The 21,943-nt window shown below is 39.3% G+C and overlaps 1 protein-coding gene across 1 annotated transcript in view; it reads left to right on the forward strand.

Annotated features, from left to right (window-relative positions):
• The first annotated feature begins 5,021 nt into the window (after positions 1 to 5,021).
• CYBB (cytochrome b-245 beta chain) overlaps positions 5,022 to 21,943 on the forward strand; it is a 43,795-nt gene continuing 26,873 nt past the window's right edge. The window contains exons 1-4 of the mRNA XM_081276824.1: positions 5,022 to 5,122; positions 8,194 to 8,289; positions 10,065 to 10,175; positions 21,060 to 21,144. Of these exons, the coding sequence (XP_081132950.1) occupies positions 5,078 to 5,122; positions 8,194 to 8,289; positions 10,065 to 10,175; positions 21,060 to 21,144 (337 nt within the window). The 5' untranslated portion in view covers positions 5,022 to 5,077. The remainder of the gene's footprint in view (positions 5,123 to 8,193; positions 8,290 to 10,064; positions 10,176 to 21,059; positions 21,145 to 21,943) is intronic.

Consider the following 21,943-nt stretch of genomic DNA (forward strand, 5'->3'; position numbering starts at 1 on the left):
TAAAAGCATGAGTTAGTAAGAACACTCCTCAAAATTAACAGTAGAAATCCAGTTGAAAGTGTTCTTTTAAAAGTAAGAAGTAGAGGGCTGGGACTGTAGTTCAGAAGTAGAGTATTTGCTTAGCATTTGTGAGGTACTGGGTTCAACTCTTAACACCACATAAAAATAAACAAATAAAATACAGGCATTCTGTCCATCTACAACTACATTTTTTTTTAAATTTTAAAGTAGGAAGTAGTAAGTGTTGGGAATTTCTGTTTTAAGTAACTGGGTTAAATACTAAAGCCTGGCCACCAGGTCCAAATTAAAAAATGAAACATTTATTTCCTGACTGTCTCAGTGAAGAAAACCATATTTCCCAAAGTCACTGAGGGTCATCCTAGTTTCAGGTCTCTCTCCAGCATTGTGGAGGTCTTAGTGTGACCACATGGTTATTCAATTTTCCCTTTAGCTCTCTCCTACTTTCTTATCTTCCCTCTGCAGGTCTTTATCTCCCAAAAACATTCCCTAATAAAATTTCTGCACACTACTGTCATCTCAGAGTCTGCTTCTCAGGAAACCTAATCTTCAAGAATAACTGAGATGAACAAGTGTCTCAGGCAGATGGGACTCAAGAATTCAAACACTGCCATTGTATTTGTCTCCAAACATCCTCATCCCTTTTCCTTCCTTAACTATTGATTCTCATTCTGTTTGTGTTAACAATTGTTTTTTTCCTGGTACTGGGGATTGAACCCAGAGGCACTTTACCACTGAGCCACATCCCAGCCCTATTTTATATTTTATTTAGAGAGAGGGTCTCACTGAGTTTCTTAGGGCCTTGATAAATTGCTGAGGCTGGCCTTGAATTTGCGATCACTGGGATTATAGATGTGCACCACTGCACACAGCTTGGTGAGTGTATCTGATGTTCACTACTATCTAGCTTAACACTAACAGTTTAGGATACAATGGAAATCAAAGTGACTGGGAGAAAGTAAGCCTTAGCTACTGCTTGAAGTTCAAGTTTCTTCATCTCCTTGTCTAGTCAATGCCAGTCAACGCATCCTGTTGTTCCTTTATAAACCTTCCTGCCTTTCTAAGAGCAGAGCACAGTACATTTTTCTTACACAGTGTTCTCAAAAGGGAAGTTACTTTCCAAAGAAGGATTTTCCTCTTCATTGCAACTGATCTCTCTTCTTCCACCTGTGAACCAATTGAGCTTCTTAAGACTCCCAGGAAATCACTGCTCGCAGCCCTGTGATAACATTCATGAAAGAAAAAAAAAAAAGCCATAGGAGGGAATGGTTGATTACCCATGAAAAAGAACCTTTCTTTTTTGAAGTTTCTTCTGAAATTGCAGAGGACAGGAAATGGAGTGGGAAAAATGTTTAGGAAATAGTTTATTTATTTATTTATTTTTGTGCTGGGGATTGAACCCAAGTGTGCTTAACCACAGAGCCACATCCTAAGCCCTTTTTTAATATTTTATTTAGAGACAGTGTCTCACTGAGTTGCTTAGGACCTCCATAAGTTGCCGAGGCTGGCTTTGAACTCAGGATCCTCCTGCCTCACCCTCCCGAGCTGAAGAAATAGGTTTATATATATATAATAGGGAACACTATTTCCTACTATAACATGGTCTTGTTCTTGTTGTTTTCTCCAAATAATATAAGCTTCAGAAGGTAGATGAAAAACTGTGGGAAGAGCTTGAATATTTAGATAGGACAAAGAAAGATGAGCCATTAGGCAGGGACACAGAAGAAAAAAAAAACAAGAAGAGGTACTAAAGAGAAGACTTCATTTTATTTCAAAGAGCTGGTGGAAGGGCAGTCATCCCTGTAGAGGAGTTTGAGAATGGCAGAAGATGAGTTTGGAGAATAGATTTTTAAGGGGGTTTATTGCTCTTTAGGCATATATGCTTCAATTCTTAAATTACATGAGAAAATGAGTACACATCTGAATCACTTTTGTTTCAAAGTCCAGTTAGAAGAACAGAAACCACTGTATTTCAACAGAGGGAATTTCATACCAGGAAATTGTTGTATGCATGATGGAAAAATGGAGAATCCCAGCAGGGCATGTAGGGGCAACATTAAGATAAACAACAGGAAATGGTTACCACCCTCAGGGTTAGAGGGGAACTTTGAGGAGGCGGGAGGCAATGAAACTCCAGCTCAACAGCCAGGACCTTTGGCAAGATCCAGAACTACTATGGTTACTGGCCAGCAGGAGCTCTTGGCACAGAGGGAGGGACTGACTGGTGGGAGCTGGAGGCTCAGTGGAAATGCAGCCACTTGAAATGGAAGCTATGAGAAGCAGCATTCTGGCTTCTCCCAGGCTCTCTATCCTCCAGTTTAGCTAAACATACCAGAAGTCAGAGGGCCAACGAAGCTGCCAAATACAATTCTCTCTGAAACACAGCAGGGCAGGGAAAAGGTCAGGAATAGATGAGAGCAAAGAAGCAAGTAACTGGCACACGTTTCCACTGTATTTCTTTGAATTCGTCTCTTTGTGGAATGGAACCAGGACAGCTTCCCTTTATGTGGTTTATCCGTGCTCCAAGACCAATAGAGAAGGTCAGAGTTGAATATCTTTTACTGAACATTACAAAGTGAAAAACAATACTACTTTGCTACTTGTCAATTCCAGAAGCTGGCCCAATTCCCTTCCACTCCTCCAATTTCTTTTTTTCCCCCCTGGGGAAGGGGGATATTGGGGATTAAACTCAGGGGCACTCAACCACTGAGCCACATCCTCAGCCCTATTTTGAATTTTATTTAGGGACAGGGTCTCACTGAGTTGCTGAGGCTGGCTTCGAACTCATGATCCTCCTGCCTCAGCCTCCTGAGCTGCTGGGATTACAGGTGTGCACCACACACCTGGCCAATTTCTTTTTAAAATCTCCCTATTAGCTGTAGGTGCTGTACAACCATCTTTGTGCAATTAGTTAACTATGATCTTGTAGTGGACGTTACCATACTACTTTTTTCTTTTTTTTTTTTTTTTGTTGGTACTAGGGTTTGAACCCAGGCACACTTTACCACCAAGCTACATCCCCCGACCCCCTGAAACCTCTGCCCAGTCCTTTCTATTTTTTATTTTGATAGAGGGTCTAGCTAAGCCACTGAGGTTGGCCTCGAACTTGTGATCTTCCTGCCTCAGCCTCCCAAGTCACTGAGATTATAGGCGTGTGCCATCATACCCAGCACCATCCTACCCTCCTGTCTCTTTCCTGTCTTAAGGACTGGGTAGCAGCTGAGAGTGGATTGCTACATCTTGCTTTGGCATCTACCATATCTGACATACCTTAGTTCTGACTATGTTTGTACATTTAGCACAGGGTATACCATATTTTCCATGGTAGATGATTGTCACTGAACATTTTGTTATATTTTCATTTCCTATATTTGTAGGTGGAGTGATTTAGGGTGGGTTTGATACAGGATTTTTTTTTCTGGTATTATGGTTAAAAGTATAGACTTTGAAGCCACATTGTTTAGGTTTCAAATCCCAACTTCCACTATTTCCTGGTTATATGACTATGGCCAAGCAACCTAACTACTCAGGGTCTTGGTTTTCTCATGTGTAAATACAATCATAAGAATAGAACCTTTTTCATAGGGATTGAGTTGCAAGAATCAAATGAATTGATGTACATGTGTGAGCATATGTGTCTGTGTGTATACACAAATATATTTACATGCACATTTCAAATCATAGATACATGCACGTGTGTGTGTGTGTGTGTGTGTGTGTGTGTGTGTGTGATAGAAAATTAGCACATTCTACAAATATAAGTCACCAGCCTGGCCTGTAGCACAAGTCTGTAATCCCACCAATTTGGGAGGCTGAGAAAATTTGAGGCCAGCCTTGGCAATTTAGAAAGAACTTTCTCAAAAAAAAAAAAAAAAGAGCATGAGAAGAAGATCACCATTAAGCGGGGACAAGAAGTGGGAGGGAATAGGAGAGAGAGAAGGGGAATTGCATGGAAGATGGAAGGAGACCCTCATTGTTATACAAAATTACATAGAAGAGGATGTGAGGGAAAAGGGGGGGAAAAGAGAGAAATGCGTTACAGTAGATGGGGTAGAGAGAGATGATGGGAGGGGAGGGGAGGGGGGATAGGAAGGGGATAGGAAAGGTAGTAGAATACAATAGACACTAGTATGGCAGGCAGTATGTATAAACGTGGAAGTATAACCAATGTGATCCTGCAATCTGTACACGTGGTAAAAATAAGAATTCATACCCCACTTGAATCAAATGTATGATATATGATATGCCAAGATCATTGTAATGTTTTGAGCAACCAAAAACAAAAGGTGGGGGGTGGGTTGCTGGGGATGTGGCTCATGGTAGAGCACCTCTGGACTCAATCCCCAGTACCTCCCTGCAAAAGTTATAAATATCAAGCATCATTATTGTTACTTTTTTCAAAGAGGCTGTAAATGCCCTCTTTTTTCAAAGAGCCTGTCAAGCCAGGTGCAGTGGTATATGCCTGTAATTCCAGTGACTCAGGAAGCTGAGGCAGGAGGATGACAAGTTTGAGGCCAGCCTCAGCAACTTAGTGAGACTGTCTCTCAAAAGTTTTTAAAAAGAGGGGCTGGAGATGTGGCTCAGTGGTAGAGCGTCCCTGGGTTCCATCACCAGTACAGGCCCAAAAAATTAAAAAAAAAAAAAAAGAAAGAAAGAAAAGGAAAAGAAAAGAAATTACACTTGTGTTGTGGCTACCAAGAAATGGTTAGTCGAGTGACTTGAAAATTTCAAGCAAATAACTGCTTAGTAAAATGTGAGTTCATGCTGTAAAACACATCCTATGAATTGCACTATTTGTCTCTCAATTATAGAAATTGGTTTCATTTTCTAACATGCTTAGTTGTTGTTGGATCTTTATAGCCATATCATCTGTACTTTTTGTGGTTTAAAGATTTAAATTTGTTATGGAAACAGGGTTTTCAGTTGACCAATGATTAGCTAATTTCTGATAGCACAAAAGGAAATATATTGCCCCAAGCCTGCTGTTTTCATTTCCTCATGGGGAGAAGCAGCACAGTATAGAAAAAAGGCAGACACAACATACTGAACCTCTGTCACCATGGGGAACTGGGCTGTCAATGAGGGGCTCTCCATCTTTGTCATTGTAAGTACCAACAAGAGATTAATTATGAATGCTCTGACATGTTTGTGTTCTCTTAGAAGCTAAAATAGAACAACATTGTTTTGTTTCTTTGATAAATTGATTGAGTGTGGGAACAAATGTCTATCCTTAGAAGTACTGAGTTCATTTTCCAAATTCTTTAGTAGAAAGAATGTATCTTGGGTGCTCATTTCTCCTGGGTTATTTCTGAGTTCTTAGGAGTACTGTTTGCCAGCATTTCAGAGATTGTAAAAGAGAATTCCTTCTAATGATCCTTCATTCTTAGTGTTTATTCATTACTCAGAGGCAAATGTTCCTACTTTCTGTGTTTAAACTACTTAAAAATGGCCAATGGAAATTTTGTACCATTTTTGCAATAGAAGACTGGCACATGTATGAGAAATTGGCCTTTACTTCAGTAATGGTACTGAAACCAAAGTTCTCAAATTTCTTTTTAAAAATAAGTACCTTCTTTTTCTCCTGTGGTCTAAACTTGAGTTATTTATAAAGTTAACTAAAATTCAAGAGAAAATAATTGAAATAAATTGTCTATACTCACACATATATAGTGTGTATATATAATAAACTATATATATATATATATATATATATATATATATATATATATATATATATATATATATATATATAAATCTGTATAAACTCTTTGGAGACACAATTTTTGTAAGTAGAGATTGACTAATTTCCAAGTAGATGTTGATTTCTTTCTTTTCTTTTTATTTTTTACAAAGACTACAACTATATCTTAGATGGTGGTCTCAGCAAAGCAGTAATGGACAAATTGGGTAGAAAGAAATGTGATTTCTAAATTTCCTTTTTGAATAGCTGATAGAAGCATGATGTTAAAAAAGGAACACTTATGAATGGAACTTTTGTTAAGAATTTATCACAAAATCTATGGACTCTGAATTTTAGAGATACAAAAAAATTAGAGGCACAAATAAAATATAGCAACAAATATTTTGCTATTAAGACTGTTTTGTAGCACATGTGTGTGTTTCTTTAACTTGTGGATAAAGACTTGTAGACAGGTGCAACAAATAAATCCTTGGCCCAATTTAGCGGTGCACACCTGTAATCCCAGCAGCTTGAGAAGCTGAGACAGGAGGACCCCCAAGTTCAAAGCCAGCCTCAGCAACTTATCGAGGCCCTAAGCAACTTAGGAAGACGCTGCTGTCTCAAAATAAAAAAAAATAAAGAGGACTTGAGATGTGGTTCAGTGGTGAAGCACCCCGGGGTTCCAATCCCTGGTACCAAAAAAAAAAAAAAAAAAAAAAAAAAAAAAAACCAAAACTCATCTTTTGCAACCCAGAACTCATTGTTCAGGGTGAGCTTTGGTACATATAAGAGAAATATTGTAAAACCCAAGACAGCTTAAAGTGACGAGGGTATTGCTAATCATTAAGGGTGGTTCCAAGACTAAGAGTTGATAATAAAAAAGCATAGGTCACGAGAGAAATCTCAGGTATATCATTACTCCAATTTTCATGTTGTGACCTATAAAGATAGCTTTAGAAATTATATTTTATGTCAAACCAACATTTTAATACAATATCGAACTCTGCAGATTTGAAACTGTAAACCTGACTTCTTATCACCATTTTAAGAGCAGGGTACTCTTAGAGAAAACAAGTTGAAATTGTACTTTTAGCTTTCTCTATAATTTTCCCCAGGAAGTGACCGCCTTTGAAATTATGTGCTCATGTACTTGAAAGTGAAGGCACTGTTTAGAAAGCCAGAGTTGGGAAGAATGACAAAGTCAGGAAATGGAAAAGTTGCTTTTGCACCTTCTTCTTTGTAAATTAAGATTGTTCTCAAGCATCTATGGACACTTAGTAGTCAATATTAAGAATAAATAGTTTTTTTTTTTCCCCTTTGGTACTGGGGATTGTACCCAGGGGTGTTCTACCACTGAGCCATGTCCCCAGTCCTTTTTTAAAATTTTTAATTTAATTTAATTTATTTATTTTTTGGTGATTAAATCCAGGGGTACTCTACCACTGAGCCACTTCTCCAGCCCTTTTTATTTTTATTTTTTTTTAAACTTTGAGACACAGTCTTACTAATGCCCAAGCTGGCCTTAAACTTAAGATTTCCTGTCTCAGCCTCTTGAGTCACTGGGATTACAAGTGTGCACCACCTGGCTAATAACTAGTAATTTAATAGTTAAGAAAAGATCATGATGGAGCTGAAGGTAGACAACTAGGTAGTGTCACCAACTAATAAACTCAATTTGGGGGACGAAAAAATAGGTCACAAACTAGAAAGCTTTCTTTGCTTTTAAATCTCATGTGTCTTACCCCTTGCTCATGATCTCTATTTCCTCCTTCAAAAGTTAAGTAAAACTTACCAAGTAGAATAGAAGTCTTGGCATCTTAGCTGATGAGACTCCCGCTAGTTGGGTACAATGCAGTGTGGTGCAGAGAGGTAACTGGCACCTGTGAGAGCAGAACACAATGTCCTACTGATAGGGGGATGGCAACAGTAATGTATTTCCTTCCATTGTTATTTGCCAGTCAACCCCTGCTATCTATCTAAGTTTAAGAAGAAAAGAGGTGGACCTGGTGCAGTGGTGCATACCTGTAATCCCAGTGGCTAGAGAGGCTGAGGCAGGAGGATCTCGAGTTCAAAGCCAGCCTCAGCAATGGTGAGGCCCTAAGCAACTCAGTGAGACCCTGTCTCTAAATAAAATACAAAATAGGGCTGGGGATGTGGCTCAGTGGTCGAGTGCCCCTGAATTCAATCCCCAGTAACTCCCCCATAATAAAGAAGAAGAAGAAAAGAAGTGGAAAAAAGAAGGGAGGACAGATGGGTAATTTGGCATACTGTCCAAGTAGTAAAACAATCATGGGGAGCAATGTAGGGTGCAAAGGTTAATCACAGAAAAGGGTAACGATGCTCTTGTGGGCTTTAAGCTAGTTTCCCCTAGCTTTGTAACCATCTTTGTCATATGCTGGACTTGGGGAAGTCCTGACCTTCGTCTGACTCTGATCTTTTGTGGAATCTACCTATTGAGACAGGAGAAATTCAAGTGACTTTTTCTGTTTGTGCAGCTGGTGTGGCTGGGGATGAACGTCTTCCTCTTTGTCTGGTACTACAGGGTTTATGACAATGAAGAAAAGTACTATTACACTCGAAAACTTCTTGGGGTGAGTATAATATCTGTCTTGTGCAATATTGACCAGTTCACATTTCTAGTCAGACATTCTTATTTTTATTTCCTTTAATGTTTAAAAAATATATATTCTGACCAATCCAAACATCACCATCAGCCTCACTCCCTCCATTGGAACTTCTTGGGCAAGAGTCTCTTAATGCTTCTGTCAGTGTGACAAATGAGGATGTGGTAAAGGGTCCCAGCAGCAGCCTTTCCCTCCCAAGAACCATGGTACCATGGGAGGCCAGGTTGAAGCTATCCATCTAGGGATGATGCATGTAAGACAAGTGAGATTTTCCATATTTTCCAAGTCATCTGGTTCCTACCACTTTTGTGTATAGAGAATCCTGCTCCTGGTGACATGTGATGAAGTGGCCTTCAGAAAAATCAGCCTCTGTCTACACCAGGAAACTTTGAGGAACTTGCTTTAGTGCCCCATCTCTTTAGTAGGCCAGCGAGTGAGGCCCTTGAGTTTCCTTGGGTCCTTTAGAAAGCTCAGTTTCCTTGAACTGTCCGACCTCTTTATCAAGAATGAAAGTAATTATTATTGTGCCTGCTCCCAGAAAACATCATTTGTTATTTAATGCTGAAACTATCAATTAATTAGTATTCAGTATATTATAAATCACATGTATAAATACTTATAAAACACAATTTGCTACATTATTATAATTGCTTTAAACTTATTCACATTGATGCTTTCTTCCTCCAAAATATGAAGCAACTTCTTTTTTTTTGTGTGTGAGGGAAAGTATTGAGGATTGAACCTAGGGGCACTCTACCATTGAACAACATCCCCAGTCAATTACTTGGTACTTGGTTTTGAACCCAGTGATGCTTAAACACTGAGCCACTTTTTTTGTTTTTTATTTTGAGATAGGGTCTGGCTGAGTTGCTTAGGGCCTAAGTTGCTGAGGCTGGCTTTGAACTTGTGATCCTCCTACCTCAGCCTTCCAGATCTGCTGGGATTACAGGTGTGTGCCACCGTGCCTGGCTATTTGTTTATTTTTGAGACAGAGTCTTGCTAAATTGCCCAGGCTGGCCTAGAACTTGTGATCCTTCTGCTCAACTTCCCAAGTAGTTGGAATTACTAACCTGTGCCACTGTGCCTGGTTGTAACTTCTTTAAACATTATAAAGCTAATGATTATGCTGAAACATCATACCAAAGCAACTTCAGTTATTGTTGAAATCTAAGTGCTATGAAAGTCCTGTTTAAAAATTTTAAAAGGTTCAGTTTTATACCTGGTGTGATGGTGCACACCTGTAATCCCAGCAATTTGGGAGGCTAAAACAGGAGAATGGCAAGTTCAAGGCCAGCCTCAACAATTTAGTGAGGCCCTAAGCAAGTTAGCAAGAGGTTGTCTCAAAATAAAAAATAAAAAGGGCTAAAAGGGCTGGTGATGTGGCTTAATGACTAAGAGCCTCTGGGTTCAATCCCTGGTACCAAAAAAAAAAAAAAAAGAAAAAAAAAAAGCATTGTAAAATGTAAAAGGTGCAATCTGGGAGGTGAATAAACAAATATTCAGAGTAAATTTTGACCACTTTATTACTTTTCATAATAAAACGTTGGGTTGGGTAAGGGACCAGTTTAAGATTAAAACAAAGGGTCCTTGCAGGCCCTAAAAGAAAATCCTTTGGTCTGAAGGACCTTCCTTTCCAGATCTCTTGGAGCTCTGGTGTGGTGTCATGCTGGGAATCCTGGGGAAGTGGGGGTGGGGCGTCCTGTGCTCATAGGAGTCACTCTGCTCTCTTCTGCCTCTTCCAGTCGGCTTTGGCCTTGGCCAGGGCCCCTGCAGCCTGCCTGAATTTCAATTGCATGCTGATCCTGCTGCCTGTCTGCAGAAATCTGCTCTCCTTCCTCAGGGGTTCCAGTGCGGTAAGAGCAAACACTCTACTGAGCTCCTGGAATTTTCAAAGCCATCATGCAAAATGCCCTTTCTTAGGAACAGCAAACCACTGGTCTGTGAGGCTTCCAGGTTCTATAGAATATTCATGAGCCAATCCATGTCCATTTTTTGTTTTTTGATTTGTTTTGTTTTCCTATGCTATTTGTGGATGGAACTCCCTAAGGCAACCATTTCACCCTGAAAAGAGATTTTAAAAAAGCAACCAACTAAACTGTATCTCAACAACAGCAATGAAGTAAGCACACGTGTGTATGTGCACACACATACACACATACATATATACACATATACATATTATATGTATATAAATACATATAATATATATGTATATATAAATAGGGCTTTATGATGCTGTCATGTGATATTTGAGAAATAATCTTTCAGTGTCATTCAAAAAAATTTAAGTCAGAGAAAATATATTTGTGTATAACATCCTAAGCAGATGGAGTCCATGGGCAAAGAGTCACATTACAATGAAATGTGACTAAGAATCATTGAGTCCATGGAATGCTGGAATTAAGGAGTACAGAGCTTTCTAAATGTCCAGGGCTCCTTTCACTTTCATGCCAACACTTTAGTGGCCTCTAAATGTACTCCAATAAAAGGCAAAAAAAAAAAAAATTCAGTGGGAAGAATATTTGTAACTGACAACAATTTCTTACTGGGTAAGAATCAATGAATTTATCATCTGTACATATACTCAAAAAGTATGTTACAAAGCACAATTTGATTGGTTATAAATAACGAATTATGAGGAGTCCGGTGCAGTGGTGCATGCCTGTAATCTTGGTGACTCAGGAGGCTGAGGCAGGAGGATCACAAATTCAAAGTCAGCCCCAGCAATGTAGGCCCTCAGCAATTTAGGGAGACCCTGTTTCAAAATAAAAAGTTAAAAGGGCTGGGATGTGTGTCAGTGGTAGAGCACCCTGTGTTCAATCCCAAGTACCAAACCAAACCAAACAAAAGAATCTACAGGGACCAGGCAAAAGAATTGCCTGTAATCCCAGCAATTCTGGAGACTGAGTCAGGAGGATCACGAGTTCAGTGAGTCTCAGCTACTTAGTGAAGCCTGTCTCAAAATAAAAAATAAAAAAGAAAGGGCTGGGGATGTGGCTCAGTGTTTAAGCAGCCCTGCGTTCAATCCTTGGTACCTTCAACCCCCCAAAAAAAGACCTATAGGGGATCAATGGACAGAGAAATTCTATAAGGTGGCCAAGGAATGAAGAAAGGTCACATTAGAAATGGGCATATGAGGGTCAATAAACACTTCGGGGGTGTAAATGAGAGACAAAGACATTCTACATGGAGAAAATGGTAAGAGCAAAAGAGCAGAAAATGGTGAGGAAATCTTATTCTTGTAAATCCTGTCCAGCAACATGTGTGGTTTTGCTTTGGATTCTTTTGCTATTCCTGACCATAACAAGGAATGTAGTTGGGAAAATTAGGAATCGGAGCCTAGGTAGGACTATTAGTGACTAGCAGCCTTGGTTTTTCCTTTTAACAAAATGTATGTGTTTATATCAACAAGCTTTCAAAAAAATACTTATTAAATTGAAATTTAAAAAAAAATAAAAAATACTTATTGAGATCATTAATGGAGGAGAGCAGCAAGCAAAGTACTTTTATGGGAATGGAGGATCACACAGGGCAGGTGTGTGAGGCAAGACTGGAGAGGAAAACTGGGATTTTGCTGAACCAGAATTTTAAATGTCCAGCTGAGGAGTGATTACTTCATTTAGCAATCACAGAATATTTGGAGGGAGAAAGGCAAACTAAATTGTCAATAACAAGTTTAATTTGCCTTAAATTTTGCCTGGTTTTCCCTAGTTATATTAAATTCACATTGATCCAAAGAAAAAAATTCTTTAAGAACCTATAACACCTAATTTATTAAGACAGATTAAGTAGTTACAAATTATTTTACCTCTTTACAAAATGCCATATCATCTGAGGTACTGAGTATAGAAAGAGGAATAAAGTTCAATGGGAATTTTTTTAAAAAAATGCCATACCATCTTAAACCTACTGCCCAAATTGAACTCTTCCAAGTCTAAATTAAAATAAGAGTTGGGCTGGGCCCAGTGACACAAGCCTGTAGTCCCAGAAGCTTGGGAGTCTGAGGCAGGAGGATCATGAGTTCAAAGCCAGCCTCAGCAACTTAGCAAGGCCATAAGCAACCTAGTGAGACCCTGTCTCAAAATAGAAAATAAAAAAGGCTGATGATGAGGCTCAGTGGTTAGGAACCCCTGGGTTCAATCCCTGGCACCAAAAAAAATAAAATAAAATAAGAGTTGGGGAATGGAAATGAAGCTCAGCAGTACAGCACATGCTTAGCATGTGAGAGGCCCTGGGTTCCATCCCCAGCATTGCAAATAAATAAATAGATCAATAAGTGGCAAAAAATAACTCTAATATCTTCATCTTTGCTTCAGTGGAACAAGAACAATAAAGACAAAAAGACAGAATGTTGGCAGACATTTATTTATTTATTTGTTTGTTTGTTTATTTATTTATTTTGTGGTGCTGGGGATTGAACCCAGGCAGCGTCTTGTGCATGTGAGGTAATCACTCTACCAACTGAGCTATGTCCCCAGCCCTTTGGCAAACATTTCAAGATGCTCCAGAAAGAATCATGACTTTTTCCTCTGGAGAATACTGTGAAGAAGTTCCTTTATTTAAGTCACAAACTCTATGTGGCACCATGTTGTCTTGCAAACTGACTTCCAAACAAAATCCCCAATTAACAATAACATTAGTCATTGATTACAAGGATTTTCAAACCACCTCTTGAAACCACAGACTTGAAATTCCACTGGCTTGAAAGTCGACTGGTGAACCACCTACCAACATCTACAGTGTTCCATATAGAGTAGGTGCCCCATGAACATTCGCCGAATGAAGTCCACGGCCTGTAGATTTTTGTTTCTACAGAGACAAAATTCTTTTTCATTTTCCCTACCCCCATTCGAATACTTTCTATTTAGAGGAAGTAAAATCTGAGAAACAGGAAGTGTTTTCACCAGGATGACCAAGTTAAGAAATCTTGATTACCCCACAACCTCAAATTGCACTGCCGTTGAGCATGTCCCATGTCCCATGACAGCACATGTTGTAATGGCAGCTTTTAGGCTTCTTGTAGCTTGGGAGTGAAGATCTTAGTGAGGATCTCCCAAGACAGGGGTGAAATGAGCTGCTCTTCAAATTGCAGGGAGGGTCATCTCTGTAACCAGATAGATATTTTATCTAAGTATATAAAAGAATATATATATTTTAAGTAGCAACAAGCAGCATTTGGTTGAGCATGTCCTTCCTTCCACAATTTCCTACCTGCAATGCAAACTTTGCACCTGAAACTTTACAGATTGGGATTAAAATGAGTGAGTACAACCAGATTCATTGGCACATACCTATACTCCCAGGACTCAGGAGGCTGAGGCAGGAGGATTGCAAGTTCAAGGCCAGCCTCAGCAACTTAGCAAGACCCTAAGCAATTTAGTGAGACCTTGTCTCAAAATTTAAAATATAAAGGTCTGAGGATGTGGCTCAGTGGTAAAGCGTCCTTGGGTTCAATAGCTATTGTGATTTCCAACATTAGTTACAACATACTTATTTCAACAACTTCTTCTTCTTCTTCTTCTTCTTCTTCTTCTTCTTCTTCTTCTTCTTCTTCTTCTTCTTCTTTCTCTCTCTCTCTCTCTCTCTCTCTCTCTCTCTCTCTCTCTCTCTCTCTCTCTCTCTCTCTTTTGTACTGGGGATTGCTGCTTCATAGAACTCACCTCAGTAAATCTGCACATCAAATGAGTGAGATGGGAACAAAATTAAGTGGGAGTTTTGGGATTCAAACCCAGATCACTGTGCCCCAGAGCCTATTCACCTTTTTTTTTTTTTTTAGGGGCATTAAAATACTGAGTCACATCACTGGCCCTATTTTGTATTTTATTTAGAGATAGGATCTCACTGAGTTGCTTAGCGCCTTGCTGTTGCTGAGGCTGGCTTGGAACTCACGATCCTCTTGCCTCAGCTTCCTGAGCCACTGGGATTACAGGCATATGACACTGCACCTGGCTATTCACTTTTTTTTGCCCCCTAAATTTCTTGAAACTGTCCTGTTGCTGTATTTCGGTTTTAGAAATGCAAAATATATATGAGTGAACATTCAGAATAACCTAGACTAGAAATGTCAAGGATGTTGTAAATTTAAATTGTTTGCTTGTTTGACACTGGGGATTAAACCCAGGGGCACTTTACCACTGAGCTATATTTCCAGCCCTTCTTCTGATTTTGTGGCAGAACCTTGTTAGGTGATTGAGGCTAGCCTCGAATTTGCCATTCTCTTGCCTCTGTCTCCTGAGTTGTTGTTCTACTGAAGCAGGTCTGGTTGACAGTTCTAATCTTAAAATCAGAAAGAAACAGGAAGGTGAGAGGGTTAGGTCTTACCTGTTACCTTATATAATGTGGTGGTGGTGGGGGGTGTGTCAGAAGATCTCAGTGTGGCTGTATCTCTAGCCTTGAGGCCTCCACCAGCATGTTCCTTATGCTTTCTGTCTCATAGATGTCTTAGTTGAAAAACAGGTCAAATAATGCAAATGTAAGAATGAACATGGCATTCTAGCTGGGGACATAGCTCCGTGTTAGAGCACGTGTGTGAGTTCAATTCCCTGCACTGAAAAAAATAAAGAAATAATGAATATATTTAGTAAAAGTATACTAATTGACTAAGCCTGTCAATCAATGAATGGTCAGCCAATAAATATTTGTTAAGTGCCATCTACATGCTAAGCACCGGGGGCACACGGTAATAAAGAGTAAGGACAATGCTGGCACATGCCTGTCATCTCAGCGGCTCAGGAGGCTAAGACAGGAGGATGATGAGTTCAAAGCCAGCCTCATGCATTTAGCGAGGCCTTAGGCAACTTAGCAAGACCCTGTCTCAAAATAAAATATTAAAAAGGGCTGGGGATGTGGCTCAGTGGTTAAGTGCCTTTGGGTTTAATTCCTAGTACCAAAAAAAAAAAAAAAAAAAAGTAAGGACGATGGGTCACAAGATTAATGAGCTTACAGTCCTATGGAGCAAATAGTGAATAAACATGTGATTTCAAAAGTATAAATAATGCTATTCAAACAAAGTGGTGTTCTTTATATTTATTATATATTCTACTGCTACCAGGTGCAGACGTTCCTATTGGCTACTTTGCCTGAGTTCTGCAGAAGAAAGGCTGCTGTTTGCCATTTCTCTCACATTGTATATAAATATCTAATTCAGATGAATTAATGGTGCATGTGGCAACACCAAATATACATAAAATAGAGCTACAGACTCTCATGTTACACCCCATTAAATATATACTTCTTTTCAGTTCCACTTCTCATTTTTTTTTTTTTTGGAAGTCCAGTTTCAATAGAGCATAGAAATCTCCAAGGTGTCTCAATGATCTGCCTTGCATTAGCATGATAGTGTATTGAAATTGGGCAAGACTCTCAGTGACAGTAACGGAGAAACTTCCCTTTAGAAGTCAATGATAGAAAACAAAGAGGTTCAGTGGCACAGCTCTGGGACATGATGGCAGCTTGGTTGGTTGGTGGTATTCAGAAGTGACTCAAATCTCTTTGGGCTTGCTTTGCCATTGCTGACCATACCAGAGTGGGTAGCTGGAGGAATTAAGAATTAGTGCCCTGCTGCATGTGGTGGTGCATGCCTGTAACCCCAGTGGCTCTGGAGGCTGAAGCAGGAGGATTGTGAGTTCAAAGCCAGCCTCAGCAAAAGCAAGGCATTAAGCAGCTCAGTGAGGCCCTGTCTCTAAATAAAATACAAAAAAAAGGGCTGGGGATGTGGCTCAGTGGTTGAGTGCCCCTGACTTCAATCCCTGATACCCCCCCCAAAAAAATTAATGCCCCCATGGGACCCATTCCACTGGCCCACTGGTAACTATTAGATCTGTTTTTCCTTTGAATAAAATGGTTTTTTTTTATTTTAACTAGTTCACAGTGAATCTCACCACCACGAACATGCACAAGAAATTAACTTTAAAAAATAACTGTGGGTAAATGGCAGAAAGATCAATAGAGAGCAGGGAGATGGGGTGGGGAGAGGGAAGGGGAAGGAGAGGTCCTGGGGTCTGAATTAGAACAAGATATATTCCATGCTTTTATAATTATGTCAAAATGGATTCTACTGTCATGTATAACTAAAAAAAAACAATAAAAAAGACAGCATGAAAAAATACATACTATCTCACTGATAATATTTTATATTGATTATATGTTGAAATAATAATATGCTGGATATATTGGTTATATAAAAATACATTAGGGCTGGGGTTGTGGCTCAGTGTCAGAGTACTTGCCTCACACATGTGAGGCACTGGGTTTGATCCTTAGTACCACATAAAAACAACAACAACAACAAAAAAGGTATCATGTCCATCTACAATTAAAAAAATACATTAATTTAAAAAAGATAAGACTATTGCACAATGAATGTTGTATTTCTGTCACTATTCTCTATTGTTCTATTTTCCAGTTGATTTTTCTCTAAGCTTTTGTTGGGAAGGCTGTCAAGAGCCATCAACATGTATTGTTTCACGTTTTTGATCATCTATGTTGTTGATGATGATAAATATAGAAATATGGAGATAGTGTATAGGGACCATAACAAAACCATATTTCTTCTTCAAATTTATCATGCAGGAGCCAGTGAGCTCACTCCTTCAAACAAAGTTTCAAAAAACTTTGTTGGGGGTAGAAAATAAAATAGTGTGGCAAATGAAGATACAGGAGTAAATGCTGTCTGTAAACTTAGAATAAATAATCTTATGTTCTAGGGTGATGAATATGTAATTCATTTGTGCAACCAAATAATTACTAAAGGTTTTTTCAAAGTATCTGACATACTGCTGTTATGTTAGAAGCTTGCCCTCTAACTGGGGAGCCAGGCCATACTAGCTGAAAAGTTAAATAATGATACAAAATAACATCAATTGCTTTGTGTGTGTGTCGGGGGGAGGGGTAACCAGGGATTGAACTCAGGAGACTCAATCCCTGACCCCATCCCCAGCCCTATTTTGTATTTTATTTAGAGACAGGGTCTCACTGAGTTGCTTAGGGCCTCACTTTTTGGTGAGGCTGGCTTTGAATTCACAATCGTCCTGCCTCAGCCCCCACCCCCACCCCTGAGCCACTGGAATTACAGGCATGTGCCACCGTGCCCGGCATCAAATACCTATTAAATACCTCTCAATGCATCTATGCAACAGATCTATAAGGAAGAACTACAATAATTACACAGGTAAGGAAACTGGAGACTGAGTACATTGTTTAGTGCCATGTGGCTAAGTGGTAGGGCTGGGACGTAACATAGTTATATCTGAAGGCAAAACTTTTGCTCTCAAATGTAATTCAGTACTGCTTTCCAACCCGACTAATTCCCATTCTCTCATCCTCAGGATTGGCCTGGTTTCACTCCTCTAGTAGGGACTGTATTAGTCATCTATTGCTGTATAACAAACCACAAGTTCAGTAGGTTAAAACAACCCTCATTTATGAGTTTATAGTTCTATAGTTCAGAAGTCCAATACCCTGTGGCTGGCTTCTCTGCTCAGGGTGTCACAGGACTGAAATCAAAGTGGCTGCTGGACTGAATTTTCATCTGAAGATTCTGTGTAAAAATTCCCTTCCAAGCTCATTCTTGTTGGCAGAATTCAATTCATTGTGGTGGCACATTTGAGATCCCTGTTTCTTTGCTGGCAGTCATCCAGGGACCACTCTTGGATCTTAGAGTCCCCTGTATTCCCTGTCATGTGCCCCTTTTCTTCTTCAAGCCAGAAATACCACAGCAAATCCTTCTTGGGCTTCAAATTTCTGACTTCCTACATCTCAGACTTTAGACCCAGATGTAAAGAGTTTGCGTGATTGGGTCAGGCCCACCCAGATAATCTCTCTTTTAAAGTCAATTTGGGACTTTAGTTACTTCTGCAAAAATCCCTTTTGCCCTATAACAAAATCAGGAGAGTGATATTTCCTCATAGTCCCAGGTTCCATTCAAACTCATGGGGGAAAGATGATATAAAGTCATAATATCACAAGGACTCTTAGAAACTAGGGAGGAATGTGGCAGTTGGAAAATTGGAAAGGGTATTTCCTTAAAACTGTAAAGGACACAAAGTATTAAAACAACTTGAAAAAAGCACAAAAGACAATGAAACCATACAAGAAAACAAAGATGGGCAGGTTTTTTTTTTTTTATTTTTAACCAACAGAAATGTAAAATAAGTTTTTCAGATAGGAAAATCTTCTTTTGATGGCTCGAGTCACTGCTCGGTTTACTGGTGAACACTGAGTCACTGCTGATGAGGTTGGTGCTCTGCCATCTTCCCTAGGCACTGGAAGTTGCAATAAATAGGCAGCTGCCTCCTGCTAGCACCTGTCATTCTCTGCCTGGGGGTTTTCCTTTAGCCCTCTCCTGGGGCAAGTCTGAAATACTAGGGAGTTGAACCCTGAGAGCATCCCTTAGCCAATGATGGGGGAAATTTGTTGGATGATCACCCAAGTTTCCTAATCCCTTGGGTAAAAACCAAAAAACAACAAACAAACCCCAAACCAGAAAACCTTTTGGACAAAACCTATTGTCTCCCAGAGTTCCCTGATGTATCTGAGCCCACTGATATGTGCTAGTGGTAACTGACATGATAAAACACCCTTTATTGGTTTCTCCTGAGGCTTTAATTCTACTGTCTTTATTGTGACTACCTTCCAGATAAAGTACTTACATTTAAATTCTTGTCTTAGGTTTTTAGGCACTTACCACAATAGTGACTGTATCCTTGCATTTGATTTGATGGAGAAGGGCATTAACCTTTTATAGACAAATAGACTTATATCCCAGTCAATGTGAGATTTTAATTTTGTTTTCTATAAAAAGAGGACAATAAGGGGCTGAGGCTGTAACTCAGTGGTAGAGTACTTGCCGAGCATGTGTGAGGCCCCGGATTTGATCCCCAGTACCATGAAAAAACACAATAATGTTATGTCATCGCATTAAATGAGGTAATGATTATGATAAACTACCTGGATCATAGAAAGCACTTAATAAGACCTAATTTTTTTCTTCTTTTTCTGGAATCATTGGTCTCTTCCTTCCTAGTACTTCTTCAATTTTTCCAGGAGTCAGCTCTCATGGTTTAAGCAGCCCGCCCTGTCTGGGTGTGGCTCACTGAGACATAGTGGAGGAAGCACAATTTTCCATGCAGTTATATTTTTCTATAAAATCAGAACATTTTATTAACAATAAGTAAGCCAAATATCCAACACCACTAATTTAAATCAAATAGATCCAGATATTTAAAATATCTAAGATATTTTGGTGCTTTACTCTCCCATTATCTGTCTGTCTGTCTGTCTCTCTCTCTCTCTCTTTTTTTTTTTGTACCAGGGATTGAACTCAGGGGCACTCAATCACTGAGCCACATCCCCAGCCCTGTTTTGTATTTTATTTAGAAACAGGGTCTCACTGAGTTGCTAAGTGCCTCGCTTTTGCTGAGGCTGGCCTTGAACTTTCGATCCTCCTACCTCAACCTCCTGAGTCATTGGGATTACAGGCGTGCACCACCACTCCTGGCCCCAAATGCTACTTTTAATGTCAATGTAATCATGTGAGATACGAAATATTGGTATATTGGTATAAATTCTATTGTCAGATAGCCCAAGTTTAAGTCTCATCTCTGCCACTTACTGGCTGTGTGACCTAAGGCAAGGAAATCTCTTTATGCCTTTATTTCCTCATCTGTTGTGTAGGATAATAATGATATCTCCTTAATGGGATTTTTTTTTCTTATTTTACTGGGAATTGAACCCAGGAGCACTTAATCACTGAGCACATCTCTAGGCTTTTATTTATTTATTTAGTTTGAGACAGGGTCTTGCTAAGTTGCTGAGGCTGGCCTCAAACTTGCAATCCTTCTGCTTCAGCATCTCAGCCACTGGAATTATAGGTGTGTGCCACCATGCCAGACTATTCTTGTTATTTCTATCTATTATTATTTGTTCAGTGACCTCCCTTGTGATGTCTCTGACCAACATAAGCAAGTGGACCCCTTTTACTCTTCCCGTGCTGTGGATGTTCTAGAAACAGTGCTGTTTTTTTTTTTTTAACTATTCACTTGCTATACAACGTTTCACTTGTCTGTGTCCCTTCTAGACTGTATATTCACAGGTGTGTGAGGTCAGGCCTACTCTTTATTAACTTCTACATTCTCTGCTTATTGCATAAACTAATTGGAACTGGAAACTACATGGTTAGATATGTTTTCTATCCAAATTCACATTTTTATACAATTAAGCAATGGATTCTAAGTGAGACTGTGTCACTGGTATGAGAACAGGAAACATATTTGTTAAGCCAGTCACATTTCTTATTGGCTGTTTGATAGGGAAGATGATTATATCTCTCTGAGCTTTAGTTTCCTCATCTATCAAATGACTAGAAGGATAAAATTTATAGGGTGGTACTGAAAACTAAATGAGATGATACAGGTCAAATGTCTGGCACAGACAAAGACTTCATGTTTGTTTGATTTTTTTTTTTTTTTTTTTTGCATCAGGGATTGAATCCAAGGGCACTTAACCACTGAGCTACATCCCCAGCCTTTTAAATTTAATTTAATTTTTTTTTTTATTTAGAGACAGGTTCTCACTACATTGCTTAAGGCCTCGATAAGTTGCTGAGGCTGGCTTGAACTTATGATCCTCCTGCCTCAGCCTCTCAAGCCACTGGGATTACAGGCATGCATCACCACACCTGGCCTACAAAGACTTCTTGATAATAATTTCTTTTCCACTCTTTTCTCCTTAATCCAAAGTGCTGCTCAACAAGAATTCGAAGACAACTGGACAGAAACCTCACCTTTCATAAAATGGTGGCGTGGATGATAGCACTTCACACTGGTAAGTTTATTAAGACAATTGAAATTGGGCAGAAAAATTGGAATCAGAGAGTTCTTTCTATTCTTTTTTTTTTTTTTTTTTTTTGGTACCAGGGATTGAACTCAGGGGCACTTGATCACGGAACCACATCCTCAGTCCTATTTTGTATTTTATTTAGAGACAGGGTCTCCCTGAGTTGCTTAGGGCCTCACTAAATTGCTGTGGCTGGCTTTGAACTCATGATCCTCCTGCCTCAGTCTCCCGAGCTGCTGGAATTACAGGCATGTGCCGCTGTGCCCTGCAGAGAGTTCCTCTCTGTTCTTGAAAACCTACGTGTTAAGAGATCAGCCTTTACAGGTTGAATATGCTGTGGTCAGATATGCTGTATTTTTTAATGAGTTCTGTTCAAAAGTATTCATGACTGTTTCTGGTAATTAGGAGTTATTCCTTTAGGTTTAAAGTTTTTCATTTTAGGATCTTCCTATAAATTAAAATGTGCCATAGGAAAAGTCAATCCTGGTGTCCTAACACTTTCTCAGTTTTTTTTTTTTTTTTTTTTTTAGTATCAAAATGTTTGTTACTGGGAGTGCTATGCCTGTAATCATAGAGGATCAGGAGGCTGAGGCAGGGGGATCACAGGTACAAAGCCTCAGCAATTTAGCAAGGCTGTAGGCAACTTAGTGAGACCCTGTTTCAAAAAAAGGCAGGGGAGCAGAGAAGCTGGGGATATGGCTCAGTGTTTGAGCACTCTTGGGTTCAATCCTTGGTACCAAAAAAAAAAAAAAAGTCTGTTAATCCACATATGACAGCTTTGATTTAT

Source organism: Spermophilus citellus (assembly GCF_964194105.1).
Source record: "Spermophilus citellus genome assembly, chromosome: X".
NCBI classification, from domain to species: Eukaryota; Metazoa; Chordata; class Mammalia; order Rodentia; family Sciuridae; genus Spermophilus; species Spermophilus citellus.